The sequence below is a fragment of the Chelon labrosus genome, assembly GCF_963514085.1.
Source record: "Chelon labrosus genome assembly, chromosome: 12".
Taxonomy (NCBI): domain Eukaryota; kingdom Metazoa; phylum Chordata; class Actinopteri; order Mugiliformes; family Mugilidae; genus Chelon; species Chelon labrosus.
In genome coordinates this window covers 19,228,952-19,247,330 of record NC_140345.1, presented here as the reverse complement: position 1 = coordinate 19,247,330, position 18,379 = coordinate 19,228,952, and the positions used below count along the sequence as shown (strand labels likewise).

At 40.7% G+C, this 18,379-nt stretch overlaps 1 protein-coding gene across 2 annotated transcripts; it reads right to left on the bottom strand.

Annotated features, from left to right (window-relative positions):
* Positions 1 to 520: 520 nt before the first annotated feature.
* On the bottom strand, positions 521 to 17,585 carry zhx1 (zinc fingers and homeoboxes 1). 2 transcript variants are annotated; one of them, XR_014699366.1, is made up of 9 exons: positions 16,939 to 17,585; positions 15,060 to 15,393; positions 14,509 to 14,969; positions 14,084 to 14,287; positions 13,483 to 13,698; positions 12,791 to 12,955; positions 11,363 to 12,589; positions 2,109 to 10,698; positions 521 to 1,349 (listed from the first exon to the last, which is right to left on the bottom strand). XR_014699366.1 is itself a non-coding variant. In XM_084557110.1 (8 exons), exons 2-8 carry the CDS (start codon positions 15,271 to 15,273, stop codon positions 10,417 to 10,419), a joined length of 2,769 nt encoding a protein of 922 aa, XP_084413236.1. In that variant the 5' UTR covers positions 15,274 to 15,393; positions 16,939 to 17,585; the 3' UTR covers positions 521 to 10,416. The 2 variants fall into 2 exon arrangements, 1 of the variants encoding a protein (XP_084413236.1); XM_084557110.1 differs by having other exon boundaries at positions 521 to 10,698.
* Between the last annotated feature and the right edge of the window lie 794 nt (positions 17,586 to 18,379).

Sequence of the window (18,379 nt, the reverse complement as noted above, 5' to 3'; positions counted from 1 at the left end):
CCACCAGCATGATGTCAGGGACCGCAAGATTTGCCATCATGCCTGAATGTAGCGCAGCATCTCGACATGAGATGGATGGACCAGATTTGGCCGTTCTTGGCTGTCCATTCACTGTCCCACTCCTGTTCAATCCAGGGGACAAGATCTCTGTTGATGAGCAGCTGGTACCCTTCAGAGACCCCTCCAATTCCAGACGGTACGTCCCCAGCGAGCCAGCGAAGTACAGGTTAAAAATCTCTTTCTCTAAAACACACAGATATACATCACATATCACATATAGCCTTTGTTTACATGGCATATGTTCTGTTGTGTTCTCTTTTGTTTTTTTCAAAGTTGTTGCAGTTTGCACAATAAATATTCACATTGATGAATCAGATGTTGATTTAAAAATTATTTCACACATGCAAAAAAAAATATTGATGCGACACAACCTTGTGTGTCACCTTCATTAATATAACGACAATAAACTGTTCAAACACATCTTAGCTTTTATTTAGACTCCATAAGAACCCATACACGAATAAGTAGCATTGACATATATCTCTATACATTTCAATAGTCCTAAATAACACACTCTGTAAATCCCATTCAAGCTAATATACACATTGAAGGATGCAAATATAACTGTTTTGTATAAAGAAATAAGTAGAAGATACACATGGGCAAAGAAGTTTCTTTTTTCAAGTGAAACTACACTCAAATTACAAATTACAACTATTTCTGTATTATCAATAAGATTGTTTTTGAATATGCAGCAAAAACACACCAGCAAAAGGTAAATAATTCATGTCATATAACCATCATAATATATTATTATCAGTGAATGAAGTAACTGCAACAAAGAGAAACTTACAACCTGTTAGAAACAAACAAAAACTAATTTAATTTCACCAGCATTTACTACATTTAAAAAAAGCTGCTGCTCCGGGCCAGGACCCCTCACATATGATATATAGTATATTAGAGGGAAGTCCACTACTCAATAAGCAAAGCCAAACAAGCCTTTTACTCTGCACAGATGAAATTATACTTCTCATGGTCAGACTTCTTGATCCAGTAGTGATTTCCTGTTGTGTTCATGACAGCACTCATGTCACAGTCTTCTTTTCCTTTCTCTCCTGGACCCCAGTGTTCAAATGATACGACATGATCATCGACCCAGAACCAGAAATCCAGGGTGCAGGTGTAGTGAAGACCCAGCCATACAAAGGGACTGGAAGCGTTTCTGGCCTCCAACTCAACCCAGCCCTGGGTCTCTTCATCGAGGATGGACACCAGATCCATGTTTGAGTGTCTGCAGTAGTACAGGGCTTCTTCCCAGGTTCTGTTCTCTTTGACCAGCTTCAAGCCTTGAGTAAAGAGAGACATCTAATAAGATGAACATTGACAATTACCTAAATAAAGAAATTTAAAAACTACACGTGATTATATGGTGTATAATTTGCAAGATTCCTCCAACATACGTTCTTGTCCTAAGGTTTTAGAGAATAAAAAATAATTAATCCTGAATCAAAACATGTATAAAACGTTGTGTCCATTTGGTGATGAAAAATAATAAAGAGTTGTCAGTGTGAATGTTTGCTCCTCTATGAGTGGTGTCATCTAACATGTTGTATTAATTCATAATCACACAGCGTGTCACTGATATCACACTATGCAGAGCAGTAGAACTGGTTCAAGGTGTAAATGGAAGCTCTGATGATATCCAAGCTAAGTTCAGTGCTGGAGGAAACGCTCATTAGTAGTTAGATTAGATTTAGCTTTTTCTCTGGTTGATATTTAATACACGTTAAAGAGGATCTCTCCAACAGCAAACTGAATACGACATTCTGCTCTAATATTTAACAGATTTATTCAAAGCTACATTTATCTTTTTCCTTGTTTCATGCAACTATCAGCTCAGTGAATGCAATGTGTCTGAAGGTTGTGCTTAGCTCCAGCCTAAATATGAACTGAAAGTGTCCAAATTATACGTGGCAACCATAGACTAGACTCTGTAGTCAACTATTAACACATTTGCTATTAAACATACGGTGGATTGTAATCTGCAACAGAGACATTTTCTGCAAGTTTGTTTATTAACTGAAAATGAAAACATTTTATCTTACCATTTGATTTTTTTGTACCATAGATCTTCACCTCACACAACGCTACAAACTGTTGTCTTTCTAAGTGTACGGTCACATAGCGCCCAGATATTGTTCCATTGTCACATGTAAATGTTAGATTTTTTCCGCTGGTGGTGTCATTAATAGTTGTACACCTGGACGGAAGAAAGAGAGAAACAGATTGGACTGTGAGAAATAGTTCTGTTTCCAGCTCTGTTTGATTAAGTATCAATAGAAGACAGAATTCCCCACACCCACAAATACAGCATAATGTTGTTGAGTAAAGTTAGCTGCAACTGTCTGAGAGCAGACTTTTAAAAAAAAGTTTAAAACTGATATTTAGTGGTACTGATTGCAGTTCTCCTGAGTACTGTCTGCCTATATATATCCTTCTCCCTTATTACCACATATCACACTCATATCAGAATGTATTATCTTACTGAATGTAATTAACACAGGACGTATTATAATAATTTGTTTTTAGAAATTATAATCCCAGAAATAAATAAAGGATAAATCACAAGCAGCACTAGACTATCGTAAAAGGTTGTACTATGGTTCATAGTAGAGTGAAGGCATTACACATTGTGGTGGGAAAAATTTCCATCAGATGAGTTCCCAATGAGGATCTGAGCATTCGTTAGGTCAATATTGTGCTGATTAATGTTGTAGATGTTGATACAGGAAATTTCATATAGACCCAGTAAATCCATTGTCCACCAGGAGTTGGTCTGGTTTTCGGTGTGAGAACAATTATCATATATCCCATCAATAGCTCTGTCAGAATAGTGATGGGTGAAGGTTGAAGACTGATTTGTTTTTCCTCCCTGTATCAGTTCTCCTGTTTTGCAGCTCGCTGTAGCAGAAAACAGAAAATAGTTCACTTCATAATATTGACCCATATACATCTTCAGCAGCAATGCTGTTATACTTTATGACATGAATCAAGAGATGAAACAGAGTAGAGCAAAGAAATGCCTTTAACTCTACCTCCTTGGTCCTGAGCAGACCTCCCTGTGAAATGTGAAGTGTCAGAGAATCACATCAGAATTTCTTTTATCATTCTTGTCACGTACATGCTTATCATATTATTTTGTCAATCATTTACTTTCTCACATTCACATTTGACTCTGTGCATCCGTGAATCAAAGAAGCAACTTACCAATCAAACAGAAGAACAGCAGAGTCCACAGCATCTTTGCTTTGAAAGAGAAGAAACTGCAGTAACTGTTGACTAGATGCTCGACACAAATGACCACAGACCAGTGACTGGGAATCACAAAGGCTTTGCACAAATGTCTCCCCTCTATCTCAAAGCACCAAAAACTGCCAATCCAGGTGGTGCTCAGCTACCTCTAGATCCACCAGTTTTAAAATGAACCCCTCTCCTTGACAAAGCCACTTTTATTTCTCTTCCTCCACAGCTTCCCACATTGAAACACACTAATGTTATTCATTCTTGTTTCTGCTCAGGTTCTTTTCATTAGTCAAAGCAGCTCATTTGCATCTGTCAACATGTTATACCCATAAAGCTCACAAAGTTTCAACACATATAAGTACAATTTGAAATTTGCATCACCAGTGGAGGCTGGTTGTGTAATGAGCCATTTTATTCTGGGACATCGTCCCTGAACCTGAATAAAGTACTGTTGTTTTTATGTTTTTAGTGATAAGTTCAAAAGACAGACATTTGCTAGACTGAAGGAATAAAAATAACATTTCCAGTAAGCATGTTTCAAAGTCAACAGAGTAATCATTCATTAAATAACTAATAAGTAGCTACGTTGATGAATAAACCTGAGTCAAATATAAAGTAAGGTGTTAGTAGGCAGCACTGTATCCTCTGTATAGACATTTAGTCCAGACCGTTTCATACTGCATTTATTTAAAGCAAAACATGTAAAATGTCTCTCACAAGTGAACATCTTTTGATCAAAATTTATTGGGTTTTGTCCTCAAACAAGTATAAAATATAAATCTTTTCAAGATCAAGCTAGAAATCAAGCCAGAGCCTCAATAACAGCTGGGGTTTTAAATTAACATTGCACAAATTGTCAGTCTCACAGCTGGTAGCTACAAGCTGAAGATTGCAGGGGACGCAAAGAATTATGTTGTAGCTTTCTGAAGCAATACTGCATGAGTGATCACACATACATACTGTGTTCAATCAATGCTTATGACAGATACTCTCAGTTTCCAACACACTTCAGGATGTGCAGTGTAAATGTTAGTTCCACAGACAAAGAATAACACTGGTTGGGACTGTTGTCTTTGACTAGATCCACTACAACAAAACACAAATCAGTCAGTTTTACTCCCAGAACTCCATCTAGTGGTCAGTCTGGGTAAGGCGTACCGGATCATGGTGGATTTAACGGACTGAGTTCACAGCTTATGCTTTAAAAAACGTGGATCTAAAAACCACGTATATGTCAGTTAAAATCAGGAGTGATGTTTTAAAATGGCTAAAGGAACATTTATTAAGGCAAAGCATACACTTAGATCGCTGTTATTATATCTGTGTCTGTGGAACCAACTGTAACTTTACACAGGAGCTGAGAGACGACTGTCATGATTCAGAAAGACAGGTCTTAAGATGGACACAGTATGCTGAAGCAACACCAGTGGCATAAAAACAGTCAGCAGGTAAAAATTAGACCAGAAAGCAGAAGTTGAAACTTATACTGTAGATGAGTTAAAAAAAAAAAGAAAGATTCTGTTCACACGTACAGTATCTTGCATTTCTGACAAGTTTTTTTTTAAACTAAAAGCTGGCAGCTGCAAAGTGAAAACATCTGAATCTCTGATTGCTGTAATAAACATTCAACCGACTACCTGTCTAAGTACAGAAAACAAGTGAGGACTATAGCAGGAGTATCGCGAAGGATACAGATATGACATGTGAGCATAATAGGACAGCAGGTAAACTACTCAGATCACAATGTAGCTAGCTAGTTAGCTCTACTGCACAACATTAACTGGGATAACATGATGAGTGTTGGTAATAAAATCACAGCTCAGTGAGCAGACATGGCACCTTAACAGACCTGGGGAAAGTATGTGAATACAGGCTAAGTTGTAGCTGCAGCTGGCTTCAACAACACTTACAATTCACCTATTACAGAGTTTTTATTAACCGTCAAGATGGCTGAATATTCATAGTTTGTTACATAATGGACAGAAAATATGTTTGCTCATGACGTTAATTTTCTGTTACATTTAAAGGACCTGGATTTAGGAGTTTCTATTAGCAGAAATATGTTTTCATTTAAGAATCGTGTTTTTATTAGCTTAGAACGAGTCCTTTATATCTAAAAAGGTAGGGCATCCACCTTGCTGCTCTGCCATGTTTCTACAGTAGCTCAGAATGGACAAACCAAACACCAGCTTGAGTCTTGGTCTTTTGTGTTTAAACCTTAAAGTGGCCTCCACCATATCTTCTCCATCACACTTGGAATGGGAGGGACAATCTGTTGTTTGCAATCTGCCTCCACAGCATTAGACGTCACTAAATCCAAAATACAGGTCCTTTAATGTATCACTATAAAACAGTGTAGGTTTAGAGCTTAACATCCGAAAACACTGTTAGCAAACAACAACAACAAAAAAAGCAAATCCCAGGTTCAGCTTTTTTTTTTTTTTTTTTTGCAATTTGTCCATCTAAGTGCATGTCTTTTCTATTGAGTTCTGACTCTATATTTTTGACCAAAAGTACCAAAAAGCCTCTCGGGCAACACTGACTGCACTCTAAAACAGATTCTATTCCAAAAACACTACTCTATTGTACATATTTTATGAGTCCGTGTTGTTAACAAGCAGTCCACTGGATAGAGTTATAATGACACAATTTTCATAGATAGAAACATATAAAACCATTCAGAACAGACTGACTATAGTAAAGAAAGAGCACGCTGTAAAAGACTGTGAGCTGGATACCTGGGCAAGATGAAGCCTAATCTGTGGACAAAACAAGGCTAATTATGAGCAGCCATTTTGTAGAATAAGCAGAAATGAACACACGTAATACCAATTAAATTCCTACAAAAGGGCACAAAATGGCGGCTGTAGAATGTGCTTTTTGGTGATGACACAGATCCAATAGAAATGGAGGTAGCTAGTTGACGCAAGCCCCTCCGACGTAGCAGTAGCTAGACTTTAACATTTCTACACTCAGCAATTTTAAAAGATTTGAACAACACCGTAAGAAGAAAACAGGTACATGGTTGGAGTCACATTGGTAATGAAAACTAACTGGTGTTATTAAAGCTAACACGAGCTGTTTAGCCCAGATTCGGCTTCCACTGCGCCAAGTATACCAACCCATAATATTGTATGTACAAAATGAGCTGTTGTTTGTCTTGGTTATTGCATGCAGTATTAGACAAAGGTATACCTTAACAGTTTGAGTTTGTTATGTTCATGGCCAGGCACTTGTCACATTACAACAAAATGGATGAAGGTTTCAACTTTCCATCAGTTCTTATAAACTAGCCGGCTTACAGCTAACAGCCAAGATTGGTTTAAAAGATGCTCACTGAAAGGCATTTTGGAAAGTTAAAAGTGCCAGCATCAATTGTGACAAGTGCCTGGTGACAAAATACAATTAAATATCGGAACCACAGGGTATCTGTTTAAGGACTTACAACCGGAGTTTCCAAGGTCAACTTCAGAGTTTCTCGGCATCTTTTAGAGCCAGCAGAAAGCAGAGCTCTGTCATGCATCACAACTTAGTTTGAACAAGCCTTCCTTAAGAATAACCTAAAGAGTTCTGATTTCCAACATCGAGTGATGGTGAAATTCTGTTCAAACAAGCGTACGAGCCACGTAGGCACATAGGTTTACCTGCAAAGCGTCATCAGTCTCTCCTCTTTCTGCGAACAGTAGTCAAGACAGTCATCAGTCTTTTGTCCTGTCATCTTAGTGCAGTAAAGCATGAACAAAAAGAGGAGCATTATTTGGTAGACTTCCCACCACGCAATTCCTCCCGTGAGAGAAAGCAACTTTTCCAAGAATGTCTGTTTTTCAGTTTCTGAACAGTTGTCATTCTGTTTGAAGATGTCCCTTTAGCCCTGTCTGTTTGTCTGTCACTGTTTCAGCAAAATTTAACGAGACAGAGAATCAATATGACACCCGCTAACATTTACAAAATCGTCTTGGGAAGTGCACATCATGAGTCTTTATGTTTAAAACGGAACGAAAGAAGAGGGGTAAAGAGTCAGACAATGGCGTGTGGGATCATTCGGGGGTAATGGGAAACAGGTCACATGATTTAAAGCAACAATACAAAACACAACAGTTGTAACACAACGCATTTTTACATGGAGAAATTATTCCAAACGGGGCTGAAATTGTGTAATTTAACTGAAAGTGGTGGGTGATTGTTCTACTTGCTTTTGAGCTATATATTCTTACAACTATGAAATACATCGAATAATATAAAAGTGGATAGACTCATAATATTCCTTCAGGATAAAAAAAAAAAAAAGGCAAAATACTGGTTTAGTTTGTAGTCATACAAAACAGATTTGGTCTCTCAGAGCCATTTTATGGTACATTATGAGATTAAGGTGCCTAATCAGGATTTAGTCCACTATGAACACAAGTGGACAAAGTGCATTTTTTTAAACATTTTAGGTGCTTCAGCTTTCCTCTTCAGTGCAGAATAGACTCAAATTAATATCTGAAATACTAGGGATGTCCCGATAAGTATCGAGGCTGATCCAGACATTTTTAAAATGATTGGATGGGTATCATACAGATACCAGAACATTTCTGTAATAAAGGACACAGGTTTTTAACATCTGTTGGAGCCTCTAAAGCCAAGGTACAGGCTACTGCCTATCCTCGCTACACTGACTTTGACAGCCCTGTTTATATTACTTAATACAGTCGCACAGTGCAAACGTGACAAACAAGTAAGATAAGAAAAGCCTTTAAGAATCTCCAGGAGAGGAAATTTTGTTCATTCAAGATCAGATCAGGACTCGGATTGGCTGATACTGAATGTTAGGGTGTATTCACACCTGCCTTGTTTAGTTCGATTAAAACGAACTCAAGTTCGTTTCCCTGCTTGGTTCGGACCTTTTTGACTGGTGTGAATACAATCACTCGAACTCTGGTGCGGACCAAACAAGCGGACCGAGACCCAGCTGAGGAGGTGGTCTCGGAGCGGTTCCTACCGAACCCTGGTGCGATTCCTTTATGGTGTGAAAGCAGCCCGACCTCGATCCGACCCAAGTTGCAAAAATCTACCTTTTTGGATTTGACGAGCTCCCGTAGTTTTCGCGCATTATGGGAAATGTAGGATAGCCCAGTGACACACACAACAGAGAGAGACACGTGAAGCAAACAAACGCAGGTAGGTTAGGTAGAGATGAGCCGTGGCTTAACCTGGAGCTCTGAGGAGACACGCTGCCTCCTAGATATCTGAACAGATGTCCAGATATCTCAAATGCTGGAGAAAACACATAAGAATTCTGAAGTATATAAGATTTTTAGTAAACAAATGAGAGAGAGGGGATTCCAGCGCTCAGCTGAACAATGCCGTGTTAAAGTGAAAAAAAACGCAAAGTCTCCATTGTAGCCTATTTACGTGGCTATTATTTGGCTTCCTTCTTTACCCCGCCTATACTGAACGACCTTAGCACATGTGTTTTTGTTTATAAATTCTGGTCCGGTTGCAATTAATCACAGTGTGAAAGCGAACCGCACTAAAAAAAGAGAAAAAGAAAAAAAAAATTGGTCCGGACCAAAGCAAGTGAACTAACGGACCTTCCTGGTGTGAATACGCCCTTAAACGATCAGTATCTGAACCAGGGGTAAAAAAAAAAAAAAATCTTGATCGGGACATCCCTTTGAAATACTGTAAGAAAGGGACAGGACCCAAAATAATTCACAGGCCTCGTGTCAGTGATTTGGTGCTGATCGCTGTCTTGTCAAGGCAACAATTTGATTTAATTTAACATCACATTGGATCTGCAGCTGCCGCTTACATTTACATGATTTGGGTGGAAACTCTGCTTCAGTCCTTCAGAGACCCATCACCAGTAAAAACAATGCAGCAAAACGTTTTTGTTTCTATTATTATTAATATTATTATTATTTCAGCGGACCCGAAGGTCCACCTCACAGTGGCCAATATTTCGTCCACAAACAGCGTGTCTGCTGTAAACTACAGCTCACTGGTAACACATTCAACTTTGGCACAAAAAAGGTCAGATTTAGCACAGGATGTGTTCTATTAAAAGATGAAAAATCAATTTAAAACATTAATACCAGTGCATAATTAAACACATTCTGACACACCTTTCCCATTAGAACCGTAGGAGTTTGGTTAAAAACATGTAATATTAATGAATCGAATAGCCAGTATCAAGGGAAGACTTTAGTAGACATCTTATGTTATTTAAAAGCATCATGGCATTCATTCAGCATTAAGGTACTCGTTCATGTTAAGCCTTCATCCAAGACAGATAAAGTCATTATCAAGTCATGTCAAGTCAAACAACCTGCTGATTTCGATGGTCTGGTCCTTGGGAGAAGCCTCACAGGTCCCAAAGAAAACGTATAAAATAAACCCCACAGTCACATGCATGCTGGTGTCGTTTGGGGCGGGGGGGCATTGCTCGGCTGTGACATCTAGTGGTGACACTTATTTAAGCACCTTTCTAGATACAACATAAACAACTTTATTCTCCAAGTGTGCTGCTAACTAAGGACCGGTGGAGAACAAATTCTTAAACCTGGAGGTTGAAGTTTGACTTTAGGCCTGTGCTCAGAACAGCGTAACAAAGATAGCATCAATATCTTTCTCCGTCACTGCGTTCAATTAAGCAAGCAAGGAGTGCAAAATCTGTCATTAATATCAGTAAGCGTTCATCAATAGTTTTCAACGAAGGATTAAGGGATGTGTCGTGGTGCAACATATTTTGTGGCAACTATTTCATCTCAACAATTTTCCTCTTCAGCTAAGTTTAAAGATTGCACTTCATGGTATTTCTTTTAAAGAAATATTGTGTAATATCTGCTTTACACGCTTTATCAAAGTCTGATGTGCCACGTAAGATTTGCAGAGATTGATTCTTAAATCAAAGTAACAGTACTGACAGAGCGAGCTAAAGCTAATAGTCCATGTGTTAGTCTCATATAGGCATGATTGAGAAAGTGTTTGGGGAAAAAAACGTGAATTCATTTTGCAAATCAGTGGCTAAAAAACACTTGGTCTGACTAACTGCCTTCCAGGGTTGATCAAACCAGTATCTGTCCTGTAACATTCAGTAAAGTTTACTCCTGCTTCCCACATAAATCACTAGTCTTCAGAAACGGACAAAGACTTCCTCACGCTACGCGACGGCTCCCAAACCTCACTGTCGTCTGTATCATCACCGTCATCCTCCTCGTCTTCTTCGTCATCTTCTTCATCACCCATCCCCGCAACGGTCTGCTCCTCGGTGGCCACTGACGACTCTCCCTGCACCTCCTCTTCCTCCTCCGCTCCTTCGTCTCTGTCTGGCCTCCTTGCAACCGACTCCAGGAAGGGATCTAACCCCATGTCCAAGCGCCGCTGGACTTCGGCAAACCACTCCCTCACCTTATGACAGACAGAGAATTGCCTTAGTTGGATAGATAGATAGATAGATATTTTATTGATCCCGAAGGAAATTCAAGGTGTTGGGTGTTGACATCTGTGGTATTTCTGTACATTGTTGTGGAATTCATGTGAATACCAGCTGGTAAAAACAACCTGTGCCATACTTATTTACCATAATATTTATGCCACGTGCACTTACTGCCTATTGCACTTCTGGTTAGATGCTAAACTGCATTTCGTTGCTCTGTACATGTACATGTGTAATGACAATAAAGTTGAATCTAATCTAATCTAATCTAAAGGATCACAGCCCTAAATGTTGATAATAAAATCACTGGCAGTGTGCAGGATTGTTTAGTTGTGTTCACAAGACTTTCTGGTGCAGATTAAATAAACTATGGTTATTTTAGGGACAGACAAACATGTACACTGCAGTTGAGAGCTCCATTATGTTACTTACCACTTACCATGGTGCTGAAAATAATCTTGAGCACAGCACGAGCGGTGCCATTTGCCTTTTACGAGTAAGTCATGTCTTAAATTATCTTATGAACTCAGTTACAATAAAGGCAGTAAGATGGATTTTATGATCATCTTAGTCCATTAAAGCTTTTAGAAAACAGGGTCTTGGTGCCAAAAACATATACTGCTAAATATCAATTACCTGTTCATAGCTCATATTGGTTTTAGTTACAAGCTCATCCAGATCTTGCTCATTGAGGAAGTGGTGCTTCAGGTAGTATTCCCTCAGGATCTCCCTACTAGTCTTGAATTTCTTTGACGGGGGCAGTCTGTCAACATCTGTACAAGAAGAGGCGGACCTCCTTGGCTGCTTCCTGGTCCGAGATCGTCCCCAACCGCGATTCCGTCCGCGCCGCTTTCGACCGCCGCTGCCGCTTCCCATTTTAATGCCACCTCCGCTAGTTGGTCCTTCGATGTTGCCACTTTGATACTGAAAGAACCATTTCAGGTTTCCGTTCTTCCACGAGTATCGAGAGTCTCCGAACCAGCTGACAATGTAAGATCGAGGAAGGCCGCTCTCTTCTGCCAGCTGATCGTACTCCTCTGGCGTGGGCCACTGGGTACGCACAAAGGCACTTTTCAGAATATGGAGCTGCTCTGGAGACTTTTTACATTTATCTTTTAGGTCTCTCTTGCTGCAGCTGGGCAGCTGCTTACTGCGACCTCCGGGAGGAGTTTGACTACCCTTTTGAGACGAGGAGGTAGAAGGAGAAGAAGAGGTTGCTCCTCCTGTTCCTCCTACCTCTCCTATTTTTGATCCATCTCCCTCCATTTTTCCTCCCTCAGAAGAATCTGGAGAAGAAGTGCTGACAGCTATTTTTCGCCTCTCAGTGAACCAGGCATCAATTTCCCTGCGTGTCAGTTTAGTTTCTGTCCTTAGGCGGCTCAGTTCTTCATCTGATGGGGTACTACTCTTCTCAAAACTCTCCTCAAGCACCACTAGCTGCTCTGGCGTCTTCTCCTTAAACTTCTGCAGGGTAAAGTCTGGAAATGGGTTCCACGTTTTGGGTCGAGTTTCCTTCTCCTTCACAGGAGGAGTGCGTGGAGGATGGGGAGATGCGGGGGTCTCGTCACTGGAGTCAATAACAATGGTGGTGCTAGCAGTGCTACTACAGCCGCCACCTCCTCTCCCCCCTCCGTCATGGAAAACAATGACATGGCTGTTCTTGGAGTTGCGTTGGTTGTACCGAGTGTCACTGAACCATTTTTTGATCTCTCCCTTTGTCAGGTTGGTGAGTTTCATCAACCGGGCAATTTCTGCATCAGTCACAAAGTGGTTTTTCAGGTAGCTGGCTTTCAGCTCTGCCAGCTGCTCTTTGGATTTCTTAGGTCGCATACTGAATGTGTCAGCGCTGAGGGCCGAATTCTCCTTAAGAGAGAGGAAAGAAAAAGTTACATACTAATCTGCTCAAAAGAAACGAAAGTACTCTGTCAGGAGAAAGATTAAATGACAACAGTAAAGGTCAAACAAGAAGAGGAGATGTGGTTTTGTCTGACTGCATTGAAGAAATAATAATACGGCTTGTCGGCAGTAATGAGAGCACAATCTAGCCCAGTGTGTTGTCCCCACCTGTGGAGAAAGAGAGGGAGGCTGGACAGTGGTAGCTCGTTTCAGCTCACTGTTTGTCGGGGTGGGCTGGCAGGAAATTCTGCTGGAGCTCTGGGACTGACTGGGCAACCCTGCCACTGTCAGAGTGATGGGACTGGTCACGGGAAGGTTCCCCCCGGGGCCGACCTACACAAGATCAGATGAATATATGATAATGAATAAGATAATAAAAACACTGAGTAATGCTTTCATCTACTTGTGTCACTGGACTTTTTTTTTTTTTTTTTGTTACCAATATTACATTTCCGCTCTGCTCAAATTTATGAGGCTGGCTAGAAACCAAAACCAACAGTCATCTCAGATTTCAAACTTCACACAGCAAAGTCAAGTGAAATAGTTTACCTATTCACACTGCATTCTGGCTGGTTAGATACAATTGCATCTTCATTCTAACATTTGATGGCACGAGGACAGTTTTGTGTGTGTGTATTTTGTGGATTCATATATTTACAACGTGCAATAATGTGGTCATGTTCATGGTAAAAGATAAAACTCGAAAGGGAGCAAAGGTTTTGTCTGTGTCACTCTACAAGCATTACTGATCGTTACAACTGGGCATTTCCTTTTGAGGCAAGGTGACAAAGGGCAAGCTGAGGAAGTCAAAGTCAGGACAAGGCAGAGTCAAATGTAGCACCTGTTCTTTCCTTACCTACCTGTGTGAACACGAGGCCAGGCTGGCCCACTATCTGGCACGTCTGAAGGATGGACTGCAGGCCGTTAGCAGCAGCTGAGAGTTGGTGAGCGGGTATAACGGTAATGGTCTGAGGGACCGTGTGCACGGTGCCGTTGAACTGTTTCCTCCTGGCCTCCTCCACCTCCTCTGGAGTCCAGCTGACACCGTGCTTCAGTCGCTGGGCTGAGAACCACACCTGGGCACATATCAAGTACATTAGATGGAAATATATATCAAATTGGGTAGCTTTTCTCATCAAGAATACAAAAAACATAACTAAGACACATGGCTGCTTATGCCATGGTCCAATCAGGCTTCCATGCGATACATCAGACATAAAATGTTCTGAACCATGGACCACTTCAGGAGTGAGAGGGAGAGAAGGAGACTTCAATAACACCAGAGTCTCTTCACATCAGCTGAAGAGGACAAAGAAGAGCATAAATGATGCTACAGGGCCTTTCTACAGCATATGGTCCAAGTGCTTTGCTATTAGTTAGTCAAAGAGTAAGTGAAGTTATGCTAATGTATTTTGCTTATAGACCACCATGCACTTAGAAACTCTGCCTCTGTTCCTCTACCTTGATCTGCTCCTCTGTGAACTGTGTCTGTGCGGCTAAGCTGCTAATTTCTCCCATAGAAGGATAAGGGAACTTCTTGTATGTGGCGCCCAGCAGAGGGTTAGTATCCATAGCAGCGCTGTAGGAAGGGATGCTGCTGACAGGAATCAGTAGCTGGGGCTGAGCTGCTGCTGTACTCTGCTGGGTCTGGAAGGCAGAAAGCACCTGGAATACAGGACGAGGGGGGGGGGAAACAGTGAGACAGGAGACAATGAATATTCATCAGAGGCAGGGCTGCTGATATGATGCTGAAATTTCACAATAGCAGTAACCCTAACCCTTTATCGAAAATCTTCCAGCAGCTTTTAGGTCTTGTGTGAAAACAGACTTTTCAGATAAACTTATGCCACTGTTGCTGTGAAAAGTTTACTAAACTATTTTTTTACCTGTGCCAGGCCAGCAGGCAGAACAGTGGGGTTTAAAATAGACTTCCTCTGATGCTCTGATGGCGGGCTGACCAGCAAGCCGCCTCCCCCGTGCTTCATAGAGTCGTGCAAAAGCATTTCCACAGGAGTCATTGGGCCCAGCGGTGCTTCAATGGGTTCTTGCTCTCCTCCTAACTCTCCCTCGCCACCTACTCCAAAACCCTCTGCAGCCTCCTCTGAGGATTTCAGGGACACGGCAATCCTCTTGGGTTCAGATTTGGTTTTCATCCTCATGATTGGGGTCTTGCTGAGAGAGATGGCAGAAACTGCTGCAGGGTCTGCTCCCCCCTCCTCAGGTGCATCACATTGTTGTTCCTGGGTCAGCTGGTCACTGCTCGGATCTTCAGGAGGATTTGCAGCACAGCGCTTCAGTGAGGGGCAGAGGACTTCACTGTCTTCTACAGCGGAGACACTGGGTTCATCTGCAGTAATAATAACAATAACAATTCATTGTGGCATATACTTCTCATATTATTCCTGTTAACTGGAGAGAGGATCAAAAAGAGTCATACCCGCGTCTGGTGGAGTGGGAACAACCACTACAGCCTGATCCAGCTCCTCAGCAGTCGGCTCCTCCTCCGCCCCCTCCTTCACCTTCCCCTCCTCTTCTTCCTCCCCTGCCTCTTCCTCCTTTGTCCTTTCTGCTTTCTCCTCCACCTCTTCCTGCTCCACCACATCAGAGGGCAGCACCATGCAAGGTGTGGTGGATTTCCGGCGGCTCGACATCGTAAAAGCAAACTCTGTTTACTTAAACTCCCGGGCAAAGACGTTCTACGACAGAACTGTCAGGGCTCACATATCGTAGGTAACCGTGCTCACATCCTACAGTCCTGGGTTAATGTATGTCTGGTGAAAGACACAAAACACATATGCAATATAAATAATTTAGCAAATGATGCTGAAGATATGCAAATTATTAGTTTGCTGCACAAATTAGGAAAAAATGTATGTAATAAGAGCTCAACTCACAGGTAGTATATGAAAATTATTTGATAAATCATTTGGTAAGCTGTAACAAGTTTGAATGAAACATTTTTCTCTTGTCTTTTGTACACATATACTATCTATACACAGGTATACAGAATAAAAAAATGGCCAAGACATCCAAGTAACCATAGTGCTGCTGATTTCTGCGTCCTATCAGTGCATAAATGAACCTGAGGTCTGAGGCTCTTTGACGGTGATTATCATTTTCTAACAGTACACATTTAATTGAGAAACTAACCACTGACTAATATTGTTGGTTGCATCCCATTTTGCCCATAGCTATCAATCAATTTAATACACTCAAACAAATGACAACTAAAAATTATATTTATTCACATGAAAAAAAAAAGAAAAAAAAAAAAGTACAGCCTCACATTGATCACACATTCTGATACACAGATCTACAAGTCAGGGGTTTCAGATTAGGTGTCACTGATTAGAACCTCTAGAGGGAGTAAAAGGTGGAAACTTTGTTTATGAAACCTCTGCCACCCTCGGTCTGTTACTGTCTTTGTTGTGAAAGCGTGTGGCGCCATAACGCCAAGATCTAAACAGGACTCTAAAACCTTCAAAAGTAAAGGCTGTGGATGTCTAAGTCTGGCAAGGAATCTAAATGAATCATGTGAAAAACCAACTTTGAGAGTTTCATGATATTAATATATCACTACTGTGGTACTCCAAATGCATGGTAGCAGACAAGAGAGTGACTGGAGTCTCCCTGCCCCGCCGTGTCCATGAACTCATCCAGAGTCGGGGGCAGAAACAGGGCACGAAACACCTTGAACTGATTTGATTTGCTAATAGACGACACATATTGTCAAATTACCAGACGTGTAATGTGCACTGCAATGTAACTAACTAAATAAACAAAAAAACCACAATGATTTGAGCAACACCAGGACGGTATTTACATTTTTGCTTTATGGCACACATCGCTTGGTTACAACAAATATTTGAGCTGAGTGTGTCTGTGCTGATGGTGACAACCTGAACTTGATGGCTACAGCCTTGTGTGCTACTAGGGCATTCACAAACACAAACACAAGTACATTTTGCTACAACAAACGTGTAAATATTCACCTCTAAGCTCTCAGACACCACTGCATTGTGCTCTGGGTCAACCTCTCATGACCTATCGCTGTGTTAAGAGATGATGAAGTGGTAATATTAAGTGTGTGCAGGGTGCTATGCCATCATTAGATCATTTGCATCTACAGTTAGCAGCTCAATAATATGGAGGCGTGGGCTAGCTGACTCGTTATTATTAAAATAACGTTATAGCGATAAAGTACAATACAAGGACGTTTTATTTAGCTGTACGGCGTGTAGCGTGTGTACACAGTGGGCCAACTAGCCAGCGTAAGCCGGGCCAGTGATTATTGTTGTGTGTGGCGGTAAACTTACTGGAACTAGTGAAATGTGCACTGTGTTGCTACCAGGTTGTCGAGACGAGGCGAGGACTGATTTCCTGGGTCTCGGCAGAGAGTGGAGCCTCAGGTTCTTGTCTGGTGGTATCTGTCGTTGCCTCTCCTTCCCCCGGCTAACCATTCAGCCCCAGCCTGGCCGGGACTGCAGCAGCGTTCACGTTATTTGGGTTTGCGGGTCTCCCACCAAAAAAAAAAAATTAAAAAAAAAAAAAAAAAAAACCCCAGCCGAGGGAGGCACACAGACAGACGGACCGGTCTAACGGCTACAGCTCTCGTTTGCAGATGCTGGAAACACCGGACATCTCTCTTCTCGTCGGAACAGGTTATTTCACACCAGGGGCGCTTGTATTGTAAAAGTTATAGCATCAAACGCGCGGTACTTACTCTAAACAATGTGGCCGCCGGCACCGTGTTGTTTGCTGACCTAATTCTCTGACATTTTTTAACGGCTGATTTTTTTTTTTTTTTTTTAATGATCAAACGGCGTCATCATTCAATGTGATACGTCCTGACGTCATTCCTCGGCGACTCTCTCTCTGCTCTAAAAAATTGTACAACTTAGCGAAAATGGCTTAATTTCTACCCCTGCAGTGTGCCATTTGTGAGTTTAATTTAGTCGTGTTGTTATCGGAAAGAAAGTGGGTGTGAAACAGAGCGCGAAGTCGACTGAAAACTCGTTTCTCGACTCGGCGGTCTGCCAGTATGTCCTGACATGACCTGTCAGGGAAGTATGAGAAGCTACTTAAGGACACTCACACTGGAGTTTCCTTTCAGTAGAGCTGTGGAAGACTCGTTATTATTCAGACTTAAAAAAAAAAAAATAATAATAATAATAAAACGCTTTATATATACATACACGCACATATATGTGTATATATACATATATACATATGTATATATATATACATATGTATATATATATATACATATGTATATATACACACACACACACACACATATATATATATATATATATACACACACACATATATATATATATATATATATATATACACACACACACACATATATATATATATACACACACACACACATATATATATATATATACACACACACACACACACATATATATATATATATATATATATACACACACACACATATATATATATATATACACACACATATATATATATATATACACACACACATATGTATACATATATATGTATATATATATACACACACACACATATATATGTACACACATATATATATGTATACACATATATATATATACATATACACACACACACAATCAGCCACAACATTATGACCACTGCCAGGAGAAGTGAATAACACTGACTATCTTGTGACAATATAATGTTCTCCTGGGAAACGTTTGGACCTGGCATTCGTGTGGATGTTATGTACCACCCACCCAGACCAGACCA